At 44.2% G+C, this 25,890-nt stretch overlaps 1 protein-coding gene and 1 long non-coding RNA gene across 5 annotated transcripts in view; one reads left to right on the forward strand and one right to left on the reverse strand.

Moving 5' to 3' along the window:
- The window catches only part of TTLL7 (tubulin tyrosine ligase like 7), an 80,984-nt gene that overhangs the window by 48,816 nt on the left and 6,278 nt on the right, over window positions 1–25,890 (forward strand). For 2 of the 3 annotated variants that reach the window (XM_082228081.1, XM_082228082.1), the window contains exons 11-20: window positions 1,817–1,964; window positions 2,286–2,359; window positions 5,545–5,680; window positions 6,743–6,829; window positions 8,664–8,853; window positions 10,068–10,342; window positions 13,775–13,903; window positions 16,612–16,692; window positions 21,562–21,722; window positions 23,522–23,695. In XM_082228081.1, the coding sequence (XP_082084207.1) occupies window positions 1,817–1,964; window positions 2,286–2,359; window positions 5,545–5,680; window positions 6,743–6,829; window positions 8,664–8,853; window positions 10,068–10,342; window positions 13,775–13,903; window positions 16,612–16,692; window positions 21,562–21,722; window positions 23,522–23,695 (1,455 nt within the window). The remainder of the gene's footprint in view (window positions 1–1,816; window positions 1,965–2,285; window positions 2,360–5,544; window positions 5,681–6,742; window positions 6,830–8,663; window positions 8,854–10,067; window positions 10,343–13,774; window positions 13,904–16,611; window positions 16,693–21,561; window positions 21,723–23,521; window positions 23,696–25,890) is intronic. The other variant, XM_082228083.1, reaches the window with a different exon arrangement.
- LOC309535249 lies at window positions 20,869–23,514 on the reverse strand. Of its 2 annotated transcripts, none has more exons than XR_014221148.1 (2): window positions 23,358–23,514; window positions 20,869–21,076 (listed from the first exon to the last, which is right to left on the reverse strand). It is a non-coding gene; the product is annotated as an uncharacterized lncRNA (long non-coding RNA). The 2 variants fall into 2 exon arrangements; XR_014221149.1 differs by having other exon boundaries at window positions 23,334–23,514.

Below are 25,890 nucleotides of genomic sequence, written 5' to 3' on the forward strand. Positions count from 1 at the left end.
AGCATGATGCTTTTAAAACAATTAAATTATCAACAAACAAACCTGATGATACGAATAGCAACGTCAGGTGCTACGGGGGGGGGGGGAGAAGGGGGCCTACTCGGAAGTAAATACTGCGTCCAGGCGCAATTAGCGCTGATTTAAGGTGCACCAAGACTGCCTAAAAACCTCACCAAAGATATGCAACAAAGCGCTTCGTTGCAGAGGGGAGAGTTTGTGCACCGTGGAGGCTGGAGGGCTTCTATTCTACATGCGGGGGTTGGGGGGGTGAGGAAAATGTGCTCCGTGGGGGGGCGGGGAAGGCAAGAAAAGGGGCTGAGCTCTAACTATAGGCTCCCACGCTTGAGCAGGCCCGACTCGGTGGGGCGGACCACCCTCTCTCCTGGAGGAGGAGGAGGAAGAGGAGGAGGAAGAGGAGGAGGAGATTCCCATCCACGGCGTGGCCTCCCACGCTCCTGAATGGGAAATCTCTGCAGCCCAAGACTCTCCGCGAGGCAGCTCCTCCCTTCCTGCCTTGAGCCGCCGCCAGCCGCGCCCCCCTCCCCAGTTATCTGCTGCCTGCCAAGCCCCGCCCCTCTTCATTGTCCTCCCCTTCTGTTTATACACAAAGACCCCCCATCTTCTTCCCCCTTCCCCTTCCTCCATCCCTCGCTTTTTCCCCTCTCTTTCCTTTTTTTTTTAAAAAAATATTTTCTCTTCCCCTTCTTTTTTTCCACCCTTTCTTTTTTCTCTTTCTCCCCCCCTCCCCACCCTCCTGCCTTCCTGGGTTAAAGGATTTGAGCAATGGGTCTGGAGGTGGAGCTCGTCGGAGGATTAGCCCGACTCGCCCGCCTCCCTCCCACGGCACACCAGGCAACTTCCGGCGGCACACTAATGTGCCGCGGAACACCGGTTGGGAAACACTGGTCTAAACTTCCAAGTTGTGAATCATCACTTGGAGTTTAAGGGCCAATGGCAGAGGCCCAAATCTTGAAATGTTCTGTGATTGGATATCATGTATCGAATCAGAACACAGGAGCTCAGAATCCTTAGTCCAGACTCAAGGTCAGGCAAACACAGACCACTGAATACATAACACAAATAATAGAATTATTATTATTACTATTATTATTTATTAGAGTGTGCTGGCAAGCAGCGAAGAGTGGCTGCTATTGAAAGGGAGGGCAGACAGCTTCTGCTCACACTGCCGGTCAGTTCCTTGGTACAGCTGCCAGTGCTTCTACTCTTCATTTCTCAGGCAATGGGAGTTGAGGAAAGGAGCTTTCCCTGCTCTGAGGGAGCTCATGGAGGATACCTTTCTCAGAGGCCTCTGAAACCTGGAACCATCCCTGACGGTGATGGTGACTGTGGAAGTCGGGTGGGGGGAGGGGAAGACACTTCCCTCGCCTCCCAGCAGGTGAGTTGCCACTGCAAACTCACCGACAGGCCCCTATGCCATGAATTTTTTTGCCCAGCGGCTCCTATGCACCAATGTTTTAAAGGCCTAGGAGAAGGTGAGACCAGATGGCACCCCTCTTTGATGGAAGAAGAAGAGTTTGGACTTGATATCCCGCTTTATCACTACCCTAAGGAGTCTCAAAGCGGCTAACAATCTCCTTTCCCTTCCTCCCCCACAACAAATACTCTGTGAGGTGAGGGAGGCTGAGAGACTTCAGAGAAATATGACTAGTCCAAGGTCACCTAGCAGCTGCATGTGGAGGAGCGGGGATGCGAACCCAGTTCACCAGATTATGAGTCCACCACTCTTAACCACTACACCACACTGGATACATTTCTTCTCTGGGTTTCCTTTCATCGCTGTGCTTTTCTGTTTCAGGACAAGCGATAAAAGAAAAAACCTAGCCAAGCAGAAAGCAGAAGCTCAGAAGAGGCTTTACGGCCAAGGCTCCATGAAAAGGCTGTCACCAGTGTCTTCCGACTGGGAGAAACAGCGCCGTTCCCTAGAAAGGAGGAGAGAGGAACTGGTAGATTGCTTTTCTCAAATAAACAAACAAGCAAGCCTCTGTTTTCTGCCCTTCCTCAAGGAACATGTTTGATCATTTCTTAAATAAAAATTCCTTCCAGTAGCACCTTAAAGACCAACTAAGTTAGTTCTTGGTATGAGCTTTCGTGTGCATGCACACTTCTTCAGGTATCTGAAGAAGTGTGCATGCACACGAAAGCTCATACCAAGAACTAACTTAGTTGGTCTTTAAGGTGCTACTGGAAGGAATTTTTTATTTTGACTATGGCAGACCAACACGGCTACCTATCTGTAACATTTCTTAAATGTTCTTGATTTTCAGAAGGAGAGACTGGCACAAGTGCGCAAGCAGATCTCCAAAGAAGAGCACGAAAACAGGCACATGGGGAATTACAGGTAGCTATGTCATCTGGGCTTCCTATCAGGAATAAATCTTGGGTACTGTTGCTTTGTAGCAGGTGAGCGTGGTGCCTCAATCCCATTTGTGCAAAGGTGCTTTTCTGTCAATGGCTGAAAGGGATGGCATGGATATGACTAGGAAGTGCTGCCAGTTATTGAGTTTAAAAATATTTACCACCAGCAGCAAGATTTACATCTGGTGCAGAGGGCAGGTGTAACACTGTTTCGCCACAAACTGCAATTTGGCAGAATTGGGAGGTGACCTTGGAGACAGACATTTCTTGTCCTTCCTTTGTCCAGAGTGAATTTCTTTTTCTCCCAGCCTATCCCGGTTTTAAATCTTGGTCAAGATGAGAGGTTATCGACCATAATTATTGACAGTGTATGTATTATTCTAAAGCTATGATCAAAAGTAATAAGAAGCATGGGGAAATTTGCTGAGGGTTAGAGAGGAAGATGAAGAAGGAACCATGAGCTGCCAGGGCTGGTTCCATATTTGCAAACTATTGAATTCAGGAAGCCTGCACCCAGCTTTAGGGATGAAAAGGTTATTGTTTTAGTGAACTGTTATAATACTCAGCAAATAATGTCAGTCAGGTTTGCTTTTGTTTTGGCATTTACATTATGATTCTTTTAAATTGTCTTTTCATAAACTTTGTTAGGAACTTGAAAGGTGGACAGAAAAATACTTGCAATAACCAACCAACCAACCAACCAACCAACCAACTAACTAACTAACTAACTAACTAACACACACACACATAAGACCCCGGATTACCACTCTAATTAACTGTGAAATATAAAATTACTTATTTCCAGACACTACAGTGAAAACATCCATTGGGTGCTCTGGTGATTTCTGTCCCTGAATGTATTTCTTTCTTTTCTTTTCTTTTCTTTTCTTTTCTTTTCTTTTCTTTTCTTTTCTTTTCTAACTCAGAACTATAGGGTTGAATTATGAAAGCAAAATATTACTGATTTTTTTTTTTTAATGAGACAGATCATGTTATGCTTTGCTATTAATTGATAGTGCACCTGATGAAGTAAGGTGTGTTTTAATGGAGCTTATTCCCAATCGTGCTTAGGATTGGATCCGTAAATCACAGAAGAGGCAGTAACCTTTCCCAGTCTAGTTTCAAACTGTATTCCAGAGAACCCTAGGTTGCCTGGAAAGCTTATCAGGAGCTTTTTACAGTCAGAAGGTCGGTATTAGTGGACAACCGTCTTTGAAAGGCAGCTTTCCAGTCATAGGTACATAGGAAGTTGACTTGCGCCAAGACAGAATATTTATCCATCTAGCCCATTATTTTTTTACTCCAACTGGCCTGCCACTCTCAAGGGTTTCTTCCAAAGAATCTTCTTTATCATCTAAGGGTTTTACCCAAATAATCTTCTTTATCATCTTACCTGGATCTTTTAAGTAAAGTTGGCAGGGATTGAACCTGCAGCCTTCTGTTTGCAAAGGATGGGCTCTGCCCCAAAGCTGAAACTTGCCCTGTAGTCAGTCTTGCCTTGAAACGCACAGCCACAGGGAGGTGTTGAGCATCCTTGGGTGCTTCCTCTGCTCATCTAGGACAATGAAATGTCCAGTAGACATGGGCACTTCAACGGTGGGTCCACAGGATTCCTGTAGTCCTTTGTCCGCTGAGACCACATAACACCGGTTCTGAGAGATCTGCATTGGCTTCCAGTACGTTTCCGAGCACAATTCAAAGTGTTGGTGCTGACCTTTAAAGCCCTAAATGGCCTCAGTCCTGTATACCTGAAGGAGCGTCTCCACCCCCATCGTTCAGCCTGGACACTGAGATCCAGCGCTGAGGGCCTTGCAGTTCCCTCATTGCGAGAAGTAAGGTTACAGGGAAACAGGCAGAGGGCCTTCTCGGTGGTGGCGCCTGCCCTGTGGAACGCCCTCCCAGCAGATGTCAAGGCAATAAACAACTATTTTACTTTTAAAAGACAACTGAAGGCAGCCCTCTTTAGGGAAGTTTTTAATGTCTGATGCTGTATTGTTTTTAATATTCAGTTGGAAGCCGCCCAGAGTGGCTGGGGAAACCCAGCCAGATGGGCGGGGTATAAATAATAAATAAATTATTATTATTATTATTATTATTATTATTATTATTATTATTATTATTACAGTGGTACCTCGCAAGACGAATGCCTCACAAGACGAAAAATGCGCAAGACGAAAGAGTTTTCCGTTTTTTGAGTCGTTCCGCAAGACGAATTTCCCTATGGGCTTGCTTCGCAAGACGAAACGTCTTGCGAGTTCTTGCGAGTTTGTTTCCTTTTTCTTAAAGCCGCTAAGCCGTTAATAGCCGCTAAGCCGCTAATAGCTGTGCTTCGCAAGACGAAAAAACCGCAAGACGAAGAGACTCGCGGAACGGATTAATTTCGTCTTGCGAGGCACCACTGTATTTGTACATTTATTTATATGGGGGCCATTGCTCTTTCAAGAGTTTTGTGAACAACAACAAGCCCCTGCCCCCAAATAAAGAGAGTCTGGATTAATTCTGCTCCTCTAACCTCCCCAGCTGTCTATGGCAGTCTTGGGCCATTGGATGGTGTAGTGCAGCTGCTAGACAAGGCGAGGGGTGGCTGGCGCTCCCTTCTCCCAGCCTTATAGAAAGCAAGAAATGGCTCAGGACGGATTATTGTTTTTCAAGGATAGCAATGGGATCTCCCACTCCTTTTTGCAGCACCCCTGCCCCTTGAACTCAGCCTTGACACTTCTGAATTATGAATGCACTATTTTGTTAATGTTTCATGCCTCGCGCATACCTGACGTTGACATTTCAGTGAGTATTCAGCGTTTAAAACCTTCCTCTCTATCCATAGAAGATCTAGCACTGCCCCGTTTTTTTCCTTTGCTTTTTATAGCTTGTAACACCTACCCACACCCCTGTTAAACCACACATAGAGTAATTGGACTAGAATTAGTGCCCCGTCCCCACCAGTGTATGCTTCATGTTGCTAGTGAACACTGAACAAATCGTACCTCCGGAGGTTTTGCGCATAAGCCTCTGGGATCAAACTAATACGCACATCTCCGTGGTATGAATGGAAGCTCACTTCCTCACTCTAACATGACTCCTGTTCATTTCAGTGCAGTGTGTGGTGACTTTGTTGGATTGTGGCTACACTTCATAATTTTTCTCCTCCTCCTTCTGTTTAAACCGTAGGCGCATTTACCCTCCTGACGATAAGCTGCTACTTGAAAAATATGAGGGCTTGTTAGCCACTGCCTTTCAGACGTTCCTTGCCGGTAGAGCAGCTTCACTTCAGCGAGAGATGAACAACCCCCTCAAAAGAATGAAGGTGACCACTGATTCACCCAACTTGCATTTCTGTTCCAGGGATGGGTCATGTTATCGGACCTCAACTCCCATTGGTTTCAGGCAGAATGGCCAATAGTCAGGGATGGCAAGAGCTGTCATGTGACAAACAGGGGTGTGGCAATAAAACCGCTAGCCCATTTGCAAAGCTAAGCAGGGCCTGGTATGGTTTCAAATTGGATGGGGGACTGTGTGTTGAGATTTCTGCATTGCAGTGGGTTGGACCAGGTGACCCAACTCTGCAGTTCTATGATTCTACGAATACCTGGATGGCCAGAGGTTCTTCACCCCTCTTTTGTTCCATGAGGTTGTGTGGTGCTAAGTCTTCCCATAAGCCCGGTGGAGTTTTTCAGTAGGGTTTCCTCCAGCACACAATTCCTCCAGCTTATGGCAATGAACTGACAGCGTTCAAGGCCGGTGTGTGAGAGGAAGTGTCTCCGAGATAGTTTCCATTCATCCAGATGTTCCAACACATTTGCCAAAACTGGACATTCCATTGGCTAAGCATTATCTCCAATAATGTGCCTTCTCTGTGAGTGTCTGTCCATTTTCAAAGGGCTCCTAGTAGAGAGGGGTTGTGTAATGATGTGTCTTTGAAAGCTTCAGGGAGACGTTTTGGGAGATGGAAGAAACATCTCCCGACATCCTGGTCTCCAAACTTGGCAGCGGTCCTTTGAAGCAACCGCAAATCTGCAGTTTCCCCTCATCCCATGTAGAACTTTTTGATAGCATTCAGATGAAAAGCTGTGCGGGAATCCATGTGCCATCATCCTTGCTCCTAGTGTACATCCACTGGCATAATTTTCTGCTTACCACCTTGAAAGGCATGTGTGGGGGAAGATACTTTGGGCATCAATTGGGCATCTCTGTTAGCTGTACCAACCTAATTAGGCTCCAGCAAGTCTATAGTAATACATAATGCCTTCCTTTTGGAATCTAGCCTCTGCTTGATGAGAAGCAAGAAGCCATGTTCATAATTTTGTGTGCATTCTGGCTTTTTATACTAATCCAGAGATTTAACCCCCCACCCACCCCCTTTTTTTAGGAAGAAGACATATTGGATCTTTTGGAACAATGTGAACTGGACGATGAGAAGCTAATGGGCAAATCTGTCCGGCCACGTGGCCCAAAGGTATGTCACTGCATTCTAAACACCTTTGAAGTTTGGGACTGGTAAAATCAGGATGGCACTGCCATGCTACAGACAAGAAGGTTAATGCCACAGACTGAGAGGAGGGTGCCCTGGCCTCGGGGAACAATTTCAATAAGGCTCTAATACTTTCCTTTCCCTTTCGCTAAAACAAAAGACACCCAAAAACATGGATTGCAAGCGGGATGTTTCTTCCGTCTTCCCTTCCTCCCTATTTTGGTTTTTGCACTGAACTGGCCATTTATGTCCTCTAGATGGCACATTTTCACTTTCTTACAGGAAGTACTTTTATGCTAAGCCAGCTGTATCTGTTTATATACTCCCTTGCATTGCATCTCTTTTAGAAACTGCATGTTAACGTGATGTCAAATAATGCACATGCACATTATATATAACAGACACACAAACTCCCAGGCTGACAGTGTTGTGGCTCGTTTACCCCCAGTGCATTCTCTTCCGAATTCTATATAGTTCTGTTAATTCAGTAGGTGGTGGCAGCTACTAGTAATAACTAGGACATTTTAGGGCAGGTTTTGTCCCAGTAGTAAAGCTGGGGCTCTTAGTCACCCTTTAATTTTGCCTACCCCAGTGACCCCCTTTGGGGCACCCAGCTAAGGACCGAGGCTTAAGGATTCTCTGAAGGACAGCTGGGTACATCACCACCCTCAGCTGAACGTGCAGCACAGCTCTGCAAAGATAAATTGCTCGTTTTTATCTTGAGTGACCTACTTTTCACTTAGAAATCATCCGAAAACAGGCAAATAAAAACCCAACAGCTCAGCTGGTAAAGAGATTAACCGTCATGGCTGCGAAGGCCAGTGGGGCAGTCTTCTTGCAACAAATGATACATTTCCAGAGGATTGTTTGTGCTGATGTTCTGTTTTGCATCTGCTTTATGGAGGGAGGGAGGGAGGACAATTATCCGACCTTGTCAATTGTTCCTGTGGCTGTTTTGTGTCTCTCTCTCTCTCATATTTTGAAAGATAAATGACCCTGACTGGATATAGCGTCCCGTGTGCATATGGGATTACAGTGAGGCTTACCGGGCCAAGTCTTGTTTTTATTGCTTAGGGTTTTATCCCCCAGTGCTGGCTGGCTGGTTTGTTTTATTTTATTTCCAAACCTGCTTTATAAAACCTTGTTTTACCTACATTGGAAACATTATATGAATGAGTGTGGCTTAAAGAACTAAGCATGTGAAACCCGTTTTCCTAAAAGAGGTCTAGTGGACATGTATTACCTTTCTCTCACCAATGTTACACCAGCATTTTGAAAGGGGAAACTTTAGGGCAGTTTTGGGGGACCTGCAGCCCTCTTGGTATTGTTTGGGTCTGTTTATTGAATCTTTCAATTGTTACCAAACTTTAAAATCAAATCTGTGTGTGTGTGTGTGTGTAAAAGTGTGTGTGTATATGAGAACAATACAGAGATTCACTTCCCACATATAGGAGATTATTTACTTTTCCATGCTACAATCCCATTGGGGCTGGCCCTATTGTTAGGCAGAGAAAGGCTGTGGTCTCAGGCAGCTGAATTTGTGTGTCATTATTTGTTACCAAAGTATTTTTACTGGCAGGGAAGCCACACGTGAGATTTTCTGCCTCAGGTGCCAAAATTATGCACCTTCGCTTGGGTGGGGGAGGTGGCACCATTTGCTTCTGTAGTGCAGAAAGCAAAATGTATTGGGCCTGACCCGGTCCCTTGCAGTGTCACAGAGGCTCCCAACCCTCCAGAATGAAGTAGGTTATTATGAAGGGGGGAGGGAGAGAAATGTTGATACATTTTTTTTCTCCCCCCTCTCCAACTTTCTCTCCAGCCCTTGTATTCCATGCCAGAGAGTGCGCAGTTCTTGAAAAAGACCAAGAACAACAGCAGCGGCAGTAGCTGTGAAAGCAGCAGTGATCTATCTGAATGGGAGGAGGAACCCGAAAAAGAATATGAAAATGCAAAGAAAGAGAGGAATGTCTCATTTGATGTTGAAGACAGGAAATTAATAGAACGATCCAGTAAGTTAGATAAATACAAAGCTAATGAAGTTTTGCAGAAAGCATGCATTATTATTCTTATTTTTAAAAATGTGTGCACATGGTTGCTAAATCTGAAAAAGCCACTGGGGACCATTTATGGATCTGAGCTACTGAGAATGTGAGGTCTTCTGAACTACCCCCTTACTCAACTATCTCTTCAGTGTCCCCACCTCTTTCCACGTGTATAACACAAAAATGCATCCTGAATCATTTTAGCGCTTCTCAAAATATCTATGGATATAATCTGAGAGTCTCACAGTTTCAGCTCTGCCTGCTTTCAGTGTCACGGAAAGTCACGTCTTTCTCTTTCCTGCCTGTATGTGTCTTTTCGTTAGAAAACCTATTTTGCTTTTTTCCATTTCTAAGGAAACGCTTGGGGTGACTCATATCAGTAAAAACCAATCTAACAGTCAATGATGAAACAGCCAAAAGGCAGCGGGGGGGGGGGAGAAAGAAAGAAACAGAACGATAAAGAGGCAGTAAACAAAGAAATTCAAGCTCTAGTCACACCAAAAGCTTTCTCAAGTAACAACGTTTTGAGTCTACAGTGGCACACTGGTAAACAGAGGGCCAAGTGAACCTCCTAGGGTAGGAAGTTTCCATGTTATGGGGGCCTCAGCAGAAAAGGCTCTGTTGGACAACCCTGCCAACTGTATCTCACAAGCCGGTGGGATGCAGAGAAGGACCTCACCAATATATTATCATTATATTGTTGGGGATTGATTGGGAGGTTGGAAGAGGCAGTCTTCTGGTCCTAAGCCATTTCGGACTTTAGAGGCGATAACCAATTCTTTGTGTAAGGACCAGAAACTTTGGCTTCTTGATTTTCCTTCACCCATCCCTGCTGCTCAGTGCTTACTTCTGAGACAAAGAACTGGGGCATTAGACGAAGGGGGAAGGATGTCAGGAAGGGAGCGAATGTGCCTCTGATTGGCTGTTCCTCAGCAGTGTAGCGCATCTTGGCTCTTGCCTGGCACATGTCAGCAGGAGAAGTGTTCGTTGCATGGAGTTTGGTAGACAAGGCACCCAAGCAGAACTGGGACTCTTTAAGGGAAAAGAGGGATCCCAGAAATGTCCTGGACAGGTGAAGAGGTTGGGAATCCCTGCTTAAAAAACAACAAAAAACACGTTGGTTTGGGAAAGCGAAAAAGGGGTGTTTCACTTTTCATTTACTGAGTTGTATCTCTTTGCAGGCAGAATGCACTGGAAGCGGCCTCTTAAGAAAGTCCCTTCTTACGTATCGCCCACGCCGTTGTCAGGTCCTATGAGGCGTTCTGTGAGCTGCCCTCGCTCCATTTCAGTCTTGTCTATGCAAATGCAAGGCGCCGAAAACCGCCCTTTCTCAGCCAAGAATTTGGTGCAGCTTTCTCGCCCGTCTTCTGTGAGTAGGTCACACTCTTTAAACAGAGGTTCATCTGCGGGCAAAATGTCTCATACTGCCAACCTGGGTACTGTACATTCTCCTGTGGTAAGTTAGCAAATCACACCTGGAGGTGAATTGTTTGGGATCTGGTGTGGTGTCCTCTTATTATCCAAGCCTAAAATTTCTAGTTCTGCAACCAGCAATTCACAGGTAACTTAACCCAAATGAGTTTAAGATCGATAAAAGTTAACTTAAGATTATTTAAGCATCTTATTATACACACCAAATGAGATATATCCAATCCATTTTGGAAACTCAGAAGGTGTAATTCAGATATGCTGAATTTGGTTAATTCACACAGCCACGGTTTGGATAATGGGTGTGGGATTTTATTGTGTCTGAACATTATTTTGGTGATGTTTTCCCAAATATTTTTCAAGTGATGTTGGTTGTGGTTTATTTTGAAAAATATGTTGAACTGATTCCAAATCAGCATAGATTTGTTCTGTAGCACTGGTGATTACAACTAACCTTGCTTCTCAATTGCTACTTTTATATGTACAGCATTAGAACATTGAAAATTGATGTTGTTGTTACGGTTACTACAGTAAATTACAGAATTTAATCAAAGGAAGCCAGAAATTCAGGCACAGCCAAATGACCAAATACAGATCATGATGATTATAGAGATGTTGTTGTTGTTGTTGTTGCTGCTGCTGACAGGAGAATGAGAAGACACATTTATCCGTTCAAATCTTTCCAACAACCATTATATGTGTTTTACAGCCCAGTGTTTTATAGATTTCCTAATAATATATGTGGCAGAATATTTTCTTGCGGTTTCTTACACCAGTACATATAAACATACCATATTTTTCGCCCCATAGGACGCACAGCCCCATAGGACGCACCTAGGTGTTTTTTTTTTTGGGGGGGGGAAATAAAGAAAAAAAATTACTTCCCCCCCAGGCGCGGGGCTGGTGCGGAGGAAGCCGGAGCTTCCCCTGACCCCAGCCCCAAGAACAGCCTGCTATCCGCAAGCCTAGGAAGCCCAGTGGGAAGTCGCGCTGCTCTCCCCAGGCTTGTGGAGAGCTGTGCAAAGCCCGGGACTGCAGGCAGCTCTGCGCAACCCTCGGGAGACCGGCGTGAAGTCGCGCCGGTCTCCCGAGGGTTGCGCAGAGCTTCCTGAAGCCTGGAGAGCGAGAGGGGACGGTGCGCACCGACCCCTCTCACTCTCCAGGCTTCAGCGAAAGCCTGCATTTGCCTCATAGGACACACATTTCCCCTTCATTTTTGGAGGGGGAAAAGTGCGGCCTATAGGGCGAAAAATATGCTACTCAATTGTTCAATGGCTGCATAGCCACACTGGGGTGGAGGTTGGATGAGGCAAGATGAATGATATTTGCATGCAAAGAAATGTTCTTACCTCCCTCACCCACAAGCTTCCTTCAAGCCATCTTTTACCAGAGTGGTCTGTGAAGAAGCTACAGGGAATGTTCAGGTTCCGGAGCCCAGCAGTAACCATGACACTGGTAATCAGGGGGCCACTGAACCTGAAGCTGGCAGGCAGGAGCCCACTGAACCAGCTGCCAGAGCACTGGAACCTTTTGAGCCAGAGCCCCATGGGTACCTTCCAGTGGGCCTGAGGAACCACGGGTCTCCCACACTCCCACAAGGAGTGCACCAGTTTAGAGGCCATGGAATGTAGGAGACATCTTCAGACCAGAGGGTTGGCCCTTGGAGAGACTATCTTTTCCACAAGGGGACAGAGCTAGGAGAGGTGGATTGGAGACAGAAGGTCAAAGGGGATGAGTTTTCTGCCAAACTTAGCTGGAGCAAGTTGCTCACTAGTAGCTCTCCGTGGTGCTGCAACGAACAGCCTGCCTTCCTCCATAGGCCTTCTCCCCAGGGACATGACATTGTGGAGCTGGAGGCCAGCGAGTGTGGAGCTTTGGTACTCAACCCAGGTTTGGGACTGCAGAGGGGATGGGAATCATCAATTAAAGCCGAATGCTTTAGCTGAGATCCTTGCATTGCAGAGGGTTGGACTAGATGACCCTTGGGTCCCTTCTAGCTCTAAGATTCTGTGATTCTATCAGTAGCTCCAGGTTTTGTAGGCTGTTCTCACTCTCCAGAGGCTGGCTTCCTGCTTGCTGTGGTGAGGGAGCAAATGTGTGAGGTGACTGAATCATTCCGTGTGGCCGTGTATGTACGTTGACATTTTTATTATGACCTCATGGTTCTATGGGACCCCAATGGAGGCTTATAGGATAGGATAAAAACAGAAATTGGTTCCTGAGATAATCAGAGGACTGCAACTGCAGCAAATAAACGCAACCAACAATAAAATAGAACAACCTTCTGTTATGGAAAATTGAAAGTTAAAAGTAACCCAAAGCGATCTTTAAGCCGGCTGAGGTTTTTCACATGAGTTAATGTGGTTCTAGGTGAGAGTATAACAAGGCTTTAAAATGAAGTCTGTCACCTATATGGAACCCTTCTGTCATTGTAACAATGTACTGAAAATGTGATGCCCATTTAAATGAATATTTAGTGACTCTTCTTTTCTTAAAAAAATGGAGTGCTACATCTTCTGGTAGAGAGATCCTGCTTAAGGCCCGTGTTATTTATCTGACAGAGCAAGAGACGTATTTCTTTTAATAATGTGAACAAAATCACTTGCAGAGTAGGAGGGCTAAATACTGACAGCGAGCTTATAGTTTTACGTTATTGTTGTGTAATTAAGAATAATGTACTACAGCTGGCCAACAGCATGAAAAAAAATCGATTTTTAAATTTATTTTTTAGATTGCTGGAAAACTAATCATTTGGTAAAGATAAAATGTTTGTTGTGAATTGTGAGATAAAATAGATTTAGTGAGTCGTTGCTGTTAGATTAAATACCGCTTCCACAGATCAGCAGAAACTGAGGTGATGATCCCAAACACACTTAGTTGGAAACACGTGTCAATTAAATCAATTGGATTTACCTCCCAAGAAAAGTGGTTAGGGCACTGCTATAAATATTGAGGAATATATAAATGCCAGCAAAGCAGACGCTAATGTCAAAGCAATACATTCTGCATCATTTTCAGAGCCGTTTTACTGTACACACATCCTACAAAGCATGTTGTTAAGTCCAGTATTATATATTGCTTCGTTACGATCTCTTGCTTCAGCATTAGAAATCTTGCATTAATTATTAATCATTTTATGATTATTAATCATTTTATGCACTATAATGTACTGCTCAATACAAACATGCCCTTGTCTGAAGTCTCCTCCTCCTGGAATGTGTCTGTGTTTTGGTTCTTTTCCACAAAAGGCAGTGAAATCCAAGATCCATTGAATTCAGTAGCATACCCCCCCACCCCCCGCAATCCCAACATTTTGTTTATGTATTTTGGTTTTGAATTTCCCTGCTCGGTTCTTCGAACCAGAAAATCAGCAAGAAAAGTGTTCCTCACCTCTGCTTCTCACGTGACTCTGAAATCCCACCCCGCCACACAGCCAGCTAACCCTCTTCTCTCTTGGCAGACGGAAAGACAACAGAGAGCCAAAGAGCAGGAAGAGGCCCTCACAAAGGAGACGCTGGTCATTTTCACGAGTATGAAGATCCGATACCCAGGGAAAAATAATGAAGACGCAGAATTAATACTCGAAGACGTGAGTATCGGAGAAGGGAAAATTATAAGAAACTGGGTGTTTATTTGACGACGAGGCTACAAAGGTGACACTCTTTAATGAGGGCATGTTCCCTACCCACACCCTGGGTTCCCATTCAGTAGCAGAATCCTCTGTCTCTGCACCACACTGTCTCCATAGCCATCACTGCGTATGTGTAATGTAACAGTGAAAAGCAGTCACGCAGTAAACATGGTCAGAGAAACAAGGGGCTTTATCATCCCCAAGCAAACTTGGTTCCAGCCCTTACCTATCCTGCTTGATGAGTTTTGCTGAAATCACGATTTGACGTTCGAAAGGAATTTTCTCCAGGACAATTTTTTTTGTTACAGTTTATATCCTGCCCTTTATCCAAAGACCCCCAGGGTATTAAGAACATAATTCACACAGCTTGATAACAAAAACATAGCACATAGCATAAGGATACGCACAGCAAAACAATAAAATAATCCTAATAAACTTCTTCTTGGGCCATGCGGCTTGGCTTGCTTGCCTGAGTCATATGGAACTCTGTAGCTTCGAAGCTAGGCACATCTCTTGTGGTGGTGGGGGGAAGGATCAATGGGTGGGAAAGACTTTTCTTTGCTTGAGAGGCTGCCCATCAGAGTAAACAACATTGAGCCAGATTTATTTTAGCCAATGTGGTCCTCTCCAGATAATTACTGGACTACAGCTGGATCTACACTGATTTGAAAAAACACTTTAAAAAACCTGTATCTCTCAATGCAATTTCTCATTGACGATGGATCACTGCTCCACAGTGCCCTCTGGTGTCACATTTTTATAACACATTTTTAACATTTGAACTGACCAGTGTAGGTGAGTTAGTCCTCCCATTATCCCTGGCCATTGGCCGCACTAACTGGGCTGATAGGAGTTTGCGTCCAACAACATCAGGAGAACAAAACGTTGGCTTCCCATAGATGGACAGATAGCCTGACCTGGTATAAAGCAGCTTCCCATGTTTCGTGGTTGGTTCTTCAAGCACCTTTGGAGATCTGGATCATGTAAGGTTTTTCCTCTTGAGATTCTGGCAGAAGAAGATCCTGACTTTGGGCCAGTGGTTAGACAATGACTCGTAGATGCACCCGCCCCTCCAAAAGCCAGTTCAACATAGTTTCCTCCATGTGGAAGCGGCAGCTGCGCCATTTCCTTAGCCGTGCCGGCTATCAAACCATGCATGCTTGCGGCACGCACACATGCAGCTGTTTCCACACTCACAACTGACGGCCAGAACTTTTCTCTAGATGCCACCCTTAACGGCAACCGCTATGGCCGTACCCATGGGCACCCTATGTTACCCATAAGATTGTACGGAAGGTAGGGTTCGGGCAGCTGACGTGCTGGAGAAATTGCAGCGAGAGCTAACAGGATGGTCCCAAGTTGATCAGATCTGCCACCCTTCCCAGACTTCTTAATACCTTTGACAAAACAGGCTCCAGGCTATTGATTTGACCTTCTGCAAAATGCCAAATGTACTCTACTGCGGTTCACTTCTTCTGATGTTGGCATCATTTTGAACGTTTAGTTCCTTTTTTTTGTATATAATTTTTATTGAATTTTCCGTTTTACACTTTAAAGTACTCATTTTTACATCTTTAAAATATCTCTGGCTTCCCTTCTTCTCTTTCCATGGTTCATTTTACATATCATAAAGCCCTGCATATTTTACAAAAACTATACCATTCAGTATTCCATTATTGCATCCGTCAAAACTTATTTACACTGTTGAATTTATCTCAATGCTGCCTGCATTTTCAGCTGTACACAATTCTATCCCATAGATTCAATAAACATTTTCCAGTCTTCTCTAAAGATATGTTCTTCTTGTTCCCTTATTCTATATGTTAAGTCTGCAAGCTGCGCATATTCTGTGAACTTAAGTTACCATTCTTCTTTGCTTGGGACCTTGCTTGTTTTCCATTTTTCTGCTAATGAAACACGGGCCGCAGTAGTGGCATACATAAATAACCTTTTTTGACACCTGGGGGAAAAAGTTTAGTTCTCAACCTTGCTAGGCTGTTCTCACCCAGTGGTTTTTTACTCCTCCTGTTGTTGTTTAGCAGCAGAAAAGATCCATAAGTGTAATGGTATTGTTTTCCTTTTCCTTTTGCTCTTCCTTCCCTTTGACCTGTAAACTGGGACATTTCAAATGATTCCTCTCCCTTCTTCACCCACCATCCATACGGCTAGTTTTTAAACCACTCCCCACCATCTTTCTCAGTTACTCTTTGCACCATCTGGTGGCACTGCTTGAAATACTACTCAGTAGAACTACAGATCCTTAATAGGCTTCTATATTGCGAAGTACAGGGTGAGTCCTTTAAAAGAGGCTCCATGGATACAGAATACATATGTTCCATGGGGCCTCTTTTAAAAGACTAACCCTGTATTTTTAATATACATTAAAAAAACCCACCTTGCAGTCCACAAATGTGTGCTACAAAGCAACAGTTTTAAAAGTGGGACGCATTAGGAGGTACGCAGTTTGGCCCTAACCGTATGGGCTTATTTTCAGACTATTTTCACATGTGCATGGCTGTAATTTCCCTTGCTTTATGGTGGCTGGCATTTGTCCCCATTAGAGCAGTTGCACCGCTGGAGAAACATCTCATTGTACCTATGGCAGTAGTTTGATTTCAGAAATAACATCATTCTAATTGATTTTTTTTTTTTGGTCTTTTATACAGATTATGGATAATTGGAAATTCCATAAATCAAAAGTGGCTTCGTATTGGTTAATTAAACTAGACTCTGCAAAACAGAGAAAGGTGAGTGGTGCATACTCCTCTCACTGTGTGTTAGCCATTAGAAATAACACTTTTAATGAATTCTTAACTGGACTAGTCATTTATCTGGTAATGTCTTATCTCAGTTGAACTTTTACAAATTTGGTATTCTTGAAGGTCAGTAAGAAGCAGTAAGTATTATGCCCATTTTAAAAGGTCATTTAGGTTGCCAAATCCATAGGTCAGTTCAGATGTAGCAAGAAACCAGGGTGCCTTACTAGAAGAATGATCCGCAATAAGCATCCCGTTCACAGGTCTTTCCCTTTCCTTCCTCTGACACACCTAAAACGAGGAGACTGTTTTTATGATTTTGAAAAAAATCATATTTCTACAACACTGTTCCCTGTGGCACCTGATCTCTGGAAACTGTGGTTTGCTTCAACTCTAGCTGGTGAGCAAATTAGATCCTGAAACCACTGTGTAATCTTTACTTGTTCTTATTAACAAGAGTTTAAACAAACCACGGTTTATAGTAATGGAAGCCAAAAGTAGTTCTCTGGTCCAAGGAACTGGAGGGTCACCATCAGCAGGGTTTTTTTTGGGGGGGGGCTCAGTCTGGATGGCTCAGTTGGTTAGATTGTGGTGCTGATAACACCAAGCTTGCAGGTTTGATCCCCTGATGGGACAACTGAGTATTTCTGCATTGCAGGGGGTTGGACTAGATGATCCTTGGGGTCCCCTCCAACTCTACGATTCTATGAACTACTAGGTTAGAGGTATTTCACTGATTGCACTGATTCCTCTGCAGTCTGTAGTTCTGCTTCCTCTTGCATAGCTCTTTAGAATTGCACTTTCAATCATCCAGTTTTCTCCAGTGCAAGGCTGTTCTTAAAAGCACTGTAGACTGTGTTTTCTGTGTAGGATGAATACACACACACACACACACACACACACACACACACACACCCTCCCCCCAAACAGTAAGTGTATCTGCTTTCTTCCACTGACAAGTATAAGTGGTACCCCAGGCACACAGTCTGGGTCAAGATGATATACTAGGTCATTACGAAGAAAAATGGCACTTCTGCAAATGGCGGATGTCTTTGTTCAGCTTGCAAAGACATGCCTGATGACTCAGGGGGCTAATATTACCTGAAGCGCTGATGAGCTCTCGACGTCTCTTGGCAGCAGTGCCTTGCCGTAGGCTTCTCCGTGTGTTTAATCCTAACCTCTTTGAGCAATCAGAGTCATTTTTAAGGATGCAGTTAAACAGATTGCTTAAGGTTTCGCATTGACCTTGAGGCCCAAGGTTTTCCGAGCGTGACGCAAAAGTACAGAAGCTCGGCCTCTCCATATGCCAGCATTTGGGAAGGGAACTGATAGGGAGAAGGGCAGGCGACAGTAACAAATATAGTCGAAGGCTTTTTTTAAAGATTTCAATTAAGGGGTGTGGCTAGTAGTGGCATAGCATATAAAATGGAGGCAGACACTCTGGCTGCAGAGTGACCTGGCAGATACACTAAATGGTCCATCACCTGCTGGTTTATGTGTTAGGGGTAAGGTGGAGCTGAATGACTAATATGCACATATCATCGAGGAGAATATGCACATTGTTTGTCCATGGACAGGTCATTATGCACATTTCCTGATTCAACGCATGCATTCTCCAGCAGGCTTTTGCACATCTTCTGGGCAACGCAGATAATCTGAGAATGTGCCTGTGCGCATTTTCCCAAGGATGCAATGCTGGAGACGACGTATTATTGCCCAGAAGATGTACAAAGGTGCAGTACATTGGAAAGTATTAATAGTTGGACAAATGACGGCATTACTTGAGCAGGTCACCTTAGCAAGAAAACTATGTGCAGGTTTTATCTTGCAAGCTTGGGTAGTTAGGCGAGAGTTTTCTCCTGGTCCTTGCGCACAGGAGGTACATGTGATCGTTGTGGGAGCGGATCTCAGGACTTTCGTATCCCTTCCACTCACAAGCAGAGCTGTTAATATCAGCCACAGTTTAGTCCTGTAAAAATGGCTGTGCAAAGCAGGCCTCACAATCTGCCTGCCATAAAAAAATAGAGATGGATCAAAAGGGCAAGGCTTCCTTGTGTAGGCGCTTAAATGTGGAGAGATTGTTCTCATGAAGGTTCTGCTTGAGCAGGGTTCACAGTGCCTTGGGGGTTTTGTATTCTGATTTCGGCACCTTTCAACTTGACTGTAATCTGCAATTTGCAGGGAAGTAAAAAAATAAATAAGGACTACTTCTTTCTTTTTCTTTTATAAATGACATCATATTGTAGTTATAAAGCACATATGCGTGCTGTTCTACAATCTTTCATGTTTGGGGGGCGAAATATCCTTTCTTTTCGCAGAGGGTGGAGATCACAATAGAAAACACAATTGCAAAAATTGTGCAGTGGCCTTTTCCATTGTGAATCTTAATTCCTATACATTGTATATAAACTTACCTGTGGATGTTCAGGCTTCTGTGCATCCTGACATCCGTCTATATTGGTCTTTTTAAGAAGTGCTAATTTACCTTCCCCACCCTGCCAGCTTCCCTCCCCCTGCTTTTTTGGCTGAATGCCTTCCTAAATAAGTTCCTCTTGAAATCAGAATCTTTAGTTAAATTCATATGCAATTAGCCTTAGAGGCACAGAACGGTCCCTGCAATCATCTTATGCTTATGGTTTCACATTTTGATGTTGAGTGGAAGCTGTTGGTCCAGCGTTTAGCCTATGAACCTCTAACCCTCATTTACAGAAGATTGGAATTGATAAGTTAATTGTGCCAAGAACTGAGTCAGTGACTTGTAGTCAACACACTGAAATGAATTGAAATGAGGAAGCTAGTGTCCTAAGGCAAAGTGAGTTGATTTCATGTGAAGGGAGTTTCAATTTATCTTCCCAAGCTCTGCATGTATCCCCGGGGTAGATTCCTGTGGCAAAAGTTCACACGCCGCCGTTTAAAGCCCCTTGCTATGCCACTCACAGAACAATCCCATAGATGTTTACTCAGAAGTAAGTCCCACTGAGTTCTTTAGTGCTTGTTCCCAAGTAAGCGGGTTTGGCATTGCAACCTTAGTCCAAGAAACCAGCCCTATGGCCCACAGTTACATTATTATCTGGGTTGTGAAAAAGAGGTAGAACTATGCTGAATGGCAGAAAAGATTGGATTGAGCTTGGTGACTGTGTGGTACATGTTGAAACACACACAAAAAATGGAAAAGCAAATTAGAGTTTATACGAGAACCTAGCAGCTCTTTTCTCCCCGGCTTCTCTTATAAGCCAAACACAGTGGTAAGAAATTCCCAGTTCAGTTTGTTTGTTTTTTAAAAAATAGTGTACAGTGGTACCTTGGGTTACATACGCTTCAGGTTACATATGCTTCAGGTCACAGACTCCGCTAACCCAGAAATAGTGCTTCAGAAATTAAGAAATTTGTTTCAGGATGAGAACAGAAATCGTGCTCCGGCGGCACGGCGGCAGCAGGAGGCCCCATTAGCTAAAGTGGTGCTTCAGGTTAAGAACAGTTTCAGGTTAAGAACGGACATCCGGGACAAATTAAGTACTTAACCCGAGGTACCACGGTATAGGGTTTGGCTACATTAGACCATTGTTTCCTTCTGTTAAACTGGATGTGGGCACTATTTTAGATGGAAAGACAGCACTGAAACTTTGAAAACAAGCACTGTAGTGCTAGTCTGTAAAATGCAATTAAGGGTAGGTGAAGAAGAGGAGTGGTTCTCCCAGAGGGGCGAGCCACAGCAATAGATTCCTGACAGCAGCATCACCTGCCACCTACCAGGAGAAAATGGGGTTAGGTAGGGGCTGTGCGAATGCCTTGGCAGAGCCAATCTGGTCCTCGCAGTGGTGCATTCATTCAAGCAGCCCTGACGTCTCCCCTCCCTCTCACCCCTCCCTCTCCCTTCTCTTACTAGTAAGCAACAGTGCTGCTGTTGTTTGGGGGCTATTGCTGTGGTTCTGTCCCACCAGGAGACCTCCTCCCGGTACTCGAGTAACAGAAAACAGGAACCGGAAGTATATATTTTCGCACCGGGGTGAGCCCATGTTTTACCTGTGCTTAAAATGCTGGCAATATAATGATCAGCAAATGAAATGCTAATTAGTTGCTTGGTTATTTCGTTCCTTCCTCTGTGTGTCAAGCACACGCTGTTTGCCTTTTTTAAAAAAACAACAACAAAGTGCAGCACAAAATTAATTCAACTGAACGTTCATTCCTTGCTTTATTTAAAAACAAAGAACGCCTGCAAATGCAGCCAGCAGAAGCATTTCAGGTTTTGTAAAAGTTGAAAACCTGCTCTGGAGATGGAGGGGAACTGGCCTCATGACATTGCAGGCTTCTCAGTGCTGGGTTTAGCTGCTTTAGGCTGAAAAACAGGAAGAATGGGGTTCCTTTGAAGTCGATCCTTTAAGAAAAAAACCAAACACATCTCAGCAAAACATGGCGAAGGGGCTCACCACTCAAATTATGTAAGTCTGGAAGCACCCCTGTGGGAGTGATTAGTTGTGATTAGCAGAAAGTTTTGATACACAATTCAGAGAAATCAAACTGTATGCAGAGTTTGTCGAAACCTGTTCATCCTCCTTATGAATATCCCTTTCCTATCCACAAAAAGTACTTTTGTTATTCTCTTCGCAAATGGGTGAGATAAAATGTTCTTCACACGCCTAATAAAATTTTGATCTGATCTCATTTGTTTCGATTGCAGGCACTTGCCATAACCATGTGTCAAATTTTAAAACCCAGCCTTTCATCGTCGTCTTTTTGTCATTGGTATTTTAAGTATTTATTCCTAGAGGCTTGCTGGCACAACATTGGTCTTTGAGTTTTTGTTTTTGAAGTATTCCTTAATTTATTTATTTATCTGCTTACTATAATTCTTTTTTCCAGGTTTTAGATATTGTGAAAGCGAGCACCCGCTCAGTTCTGCAGCGTGTCTGGGGAGTTTCAGATGTTGAATGTTTACATTTGTACCGACTCCTTAATCGTGTGTTTAATCGCCTGCTATGGAGCCATGGTCAAGGTCTGTGGAACTGTTTCTGCAATTCAGGGTAAGAAGCAATATATTACCTTGTAACTGTCATGGCTTTCCTTAACTTAAAAGCACCATTCTTTTTGTCTTGTCTCTGCTGCGGGTTTATTATTATTATTATTATTATTATTATTATTATTATTATTATTATTATTATTTTCTCATAGTGAGTTCCTTACTAAATCTTAACTGTTCTCAGAATTTTCTTCCGGTCCTAGAATGGTGATGGTTTAGAACTTTTGATAAGGATGGATGAGACCTCCTTGGACTCCTCAGCATCTGTGTCCTGTTCGATGTAATGGTCTGAGCTGAGACCGCACAGATTAGGATGTTTTACTGCTTGGCTGCTTTAACTTTTGCAGCTAGAATCCCTGCTGCTCTGTCCCTATGGCAGGCAAAGTGGATGTTGGCTTGGGCAAGAGAGGCATGTGTATGTGTGGCTGGACGGGAAAGAAGTGTGGCAGCTCCAGGGCCTGGCATATTTATTTCCCCTCCCTTCTTAGGGATGTGTTGAGGGAATATGCAGGATACAAATCTTCCTTCAATCCACTTTTGAGTTGCTTCTCCCCACCCCACCCCACCCCCGGCCATTAGAGCACCAGTGGCGAAGAAAAGGCAACTGTGGAGTACATTATCTTTTGGGAGAGACTGGCTGTGAAACCCTAAGCATGTTTGCACAAATACTCTCTCTGGTAAACATCAGTTCATGCACATATTTATTAAACAGCGCTTAAAAAATGGAGTCCCAGCTTCAGGATCTGTCCTTCCAGTAAGTACTCAGGACTGATTACCTATCCATTCTTAAGGAAATCAGCCCTGAGTGCTCACTGGAAGGACAGATCCTGAAGCTGAGGCTCCAGTACTTTGGCCACCTCATGAGAAGAGAAGACTCTCTGGAAAAGATCCTGATGTTGGGAAAGATGGAGGGTACAAGGAGAAGGGGATGACAGAGGACGAGATGGTTGGACAGTGTTCTCAAAGCTACCAACATGAGTTTGACCAAACTGCAGGAGGTAGTGGAAGACAGGAGTGCCTGGCGTGCTCTGGTCCATGGGGTCACAAAGAGTCGGACACGACTAAACGACTAAACAACAATGCCAAAATAGGCTTCCAAGCAGCCAGAATTGGGATCTATTGGTCCACGTATCAGACCAATATATTGGGAAATCCACTGGTAAGAATAGAAGGGCAAGCTTTGTGACTTCGATGAGCAAAAACTGGGCCATCCGCTCTTATGTCTGGCATGTACCAACCAAAGCTTATCCAGTTGGATGCTTCTCAGCAGCAAAGATCCTTTACAGACACATCACATTTAGGGTTGTTGTTTTTTTTTTATTCCAGTAAAACATTGCTTTTGTTGTTCCCTTTATAAGCTAATATAATGGCTGTCCAACATGAAGGTCTATATTCTAGTCATGCTTTTGTTTAGCAACTGTTATGATGCTCCAACGGAGACTTCAGGTGGTTGCACAAACCTTTGATCTGCGCCCTCATTCTATGAAAGTGACATTGATGTGGTGTATCTTCTGCCGACACTGAAGGGTTCTGCCATTGAAGCTTCGAGACGCTTGCCGAACGACTGGCTTGTGGGCTTCTCCCTCCCCCCCCCGAAAGCTGAAGGTTAACTTACTCATTTGTGTTTTATATTTCCTACCGTCTGCTGGTGAAATAGGGTAGGCTCTTTACTGTAAACGGGCAAGGTCGTGCATTATTCCTCTTCCTTCTTCCATGGCTAAATCTCTCCTGTAGAGCAGGAAAGCTTTTAGATTGCCATTTGTGACAGAAAACATGAGGTCATGTCTGTTTCCATGCCAACAGGAGCTCCTGGGAGACGATATTCAGTAGAAGCACAGAAGCGGTGACTGACGATCAGATCCAGTGTTGCCAACGAATAGTAGATCTTTGTAAACAGTGCCTGCTAGTGGTTTACAAATACTCTGCCGATTCCAGAGGGTCCCTCACTGGAGTTTACCCAGACTGGGATGACACAAGGTATGTACACCTCCTTTATTTTGGCTTCGTATAATCTAACATTCATTGCAATGCAGGGTGGCAAGGATTTGATTAGGTTGCTCTATGTATTTTTTTTTTCAGTCTCAGGTTGGAAAGCACACAAATAACACATCAACAGATGTTTCAGCCTAACAGTTGTTTACAGGGCATACTTTTGGGGTTTCCCGAACTTGGGTCTCTGGCTGTTTTTTGGACTAAAATTCCCATCATCCCTGACCACTGGCCCTGCTAGCTAGGGGTGATGGGAGTTGTAGTCCATAAACAGCTGGAGATCCAAGTTTGGGAAACCCTGGTTTAGCGTATGGCAATCCACTGCAAGGGAGCTTGCTCATTTCTTCCCTCACGAAAACAGACTGTGGAACAACAGGCCGATATAAATTGGGTGAGGGATATGCGGCCCTCCCTCAGATGTTGGATTCCCGACTTCCATCACACCCAGCCAGTGGTCAGGGAGGATGGGGCTTGAAGTCTATAAAGGGCCACAGGTTCCCCACCCCTGATTTTAAATGAATATGTTCTTCTGCGCACTCAACAAATCAGCCCTGAAGCACATAGTGATGGCTTAGAAGCACTGTCTTGCCTGGTCGGAAAGGACCATGAGTCCCAGAGAGCCATTCTAGAACTGCCAGGAACAAGTGTGGGACTCTGCCAGTCTCCTGTCTAGACTTTCTCATAAGTCATGGAGTGCTTCCACCACATGAGGGAGCCTTTCGATGCAAAACCACTCCAGGCTATGTGAAGTGTGAGTTTGTTTTTCTTTAGCTGGTGCTTCATTTATTTGTGTGTGAGATTGAGGGCCCTGCCAGACATCTTTAAAAAACACACAACACCCATTATTGTGCATTCAGCATGGTACAGTGGTACCTCGGGTTACATACGTTTCAGGTTACTTACGCTTCAGGTTACAGACACTGCTAACCCAGAAATAGTGCTTCAGGTTAAGAACTTTGCTTCAGGATAAGAACAGAAATCGTGCTCCGGCGGCGCGGCAGCAGCAAGAGGCCCCATTAGCTAAAGTGGTGCTTCAGGTTAAGAACAGTTTTAGGTTAAGAACAGACCTCTGGAACGAATTAAGTACTTAACCCGAGGTACCACTGTATTCATGAAGGTGTTGGGTTTGCACCTGGTGTCCTACTGCTTTGTTTCCACTTGGTGCATGTCCCTTAGCTTCCTGACAAAACCCTGTAACTTGTGGTTCTTTTGGATGCGGCCTAAGTTTAAAACCGGCAGAATATGCAAAGCAGGGATAAAGTAGCAATATCATGCTTTTCGAAATGACCATGCCATATCACACGTTGGCTTTAAAATAATAATAATTCCCCAAACAAAAAGACCTGCTCATTGGATTCCTCTCCTTAACTTCCTATCTGCAAAATGGCCCCCCACCCTTAAGTACTCAGAAATTTTGGTGTTATATGTCCCTTTTCCATTTCTTCCTGGTAGTTAACCAACCATGCATTTAGTCGCCAGCATTTCCATTGGAAATGAGTTTTAATCATCGCTTGTCGATTCTCGGATCTCAAGACTGGATTCTAGCGTGGCTGCTTCTGCTCTTATTGAAGGGAAAGCAGATAGTTTTCTAGGTGCATTCGCCAAACTGCTTTTCAAGTGGGCATAGGAAAGTATGTGTCTACTTTCTCTTCCCACCTCCCTTTTTTCCATGCACAACAAAACTACACAAAAAGACAAATTTAGGTCTCACGGATCGTAAACTTGAAATGGCCAAAATCAGATTTGGGTGTGGAAGTGCGTGTCTCATGGACGAATGAGCATTTGGGAAATGGGCTGTCGTTTTTTGATGCTAGGCATTTTTTTGCATAATAAGGTCTTGACATCGTCAGTGAAAAGAGAGTGTTGGATTGCTGGTTGTTGAAAGAGACAGGATTAGGCTATATGGCTCGGTGGTTTGTCTCTGAATAAGGTACCTTCTTTTTGTTCATCTAAGGCAAGCCTGGCCAAACTTGGCCCTCTAGATGTTTTGGAACTACAACTCCCATCATCCCTAGCTAACAGGGATGGTCAGGGATTGTGGGAATTGTAGTCCCAAAACATTTGCAGGGCCAAGTTTGGCCATGCCTGATCTAAGGGTTTCGAAATGCAGGGTTCTCCACATGTAATTCAGGAAGGTTTTTTTGTTTTGTTTTTGCTGAACTTCATACTGCTCTACCACTCTG

This window comes from Podarcis vaucheri (assembly GCF_965113315.1).
Source record: "Podarcis vaucheri genome assembly, chromosome: 6".
Taxonomy (NCBI): Eukaryota; Metazoa; Chordata; class Lepidosauria; order Squamata; family Lacertidae; genus Podarcis; species Podarcis vaucheri.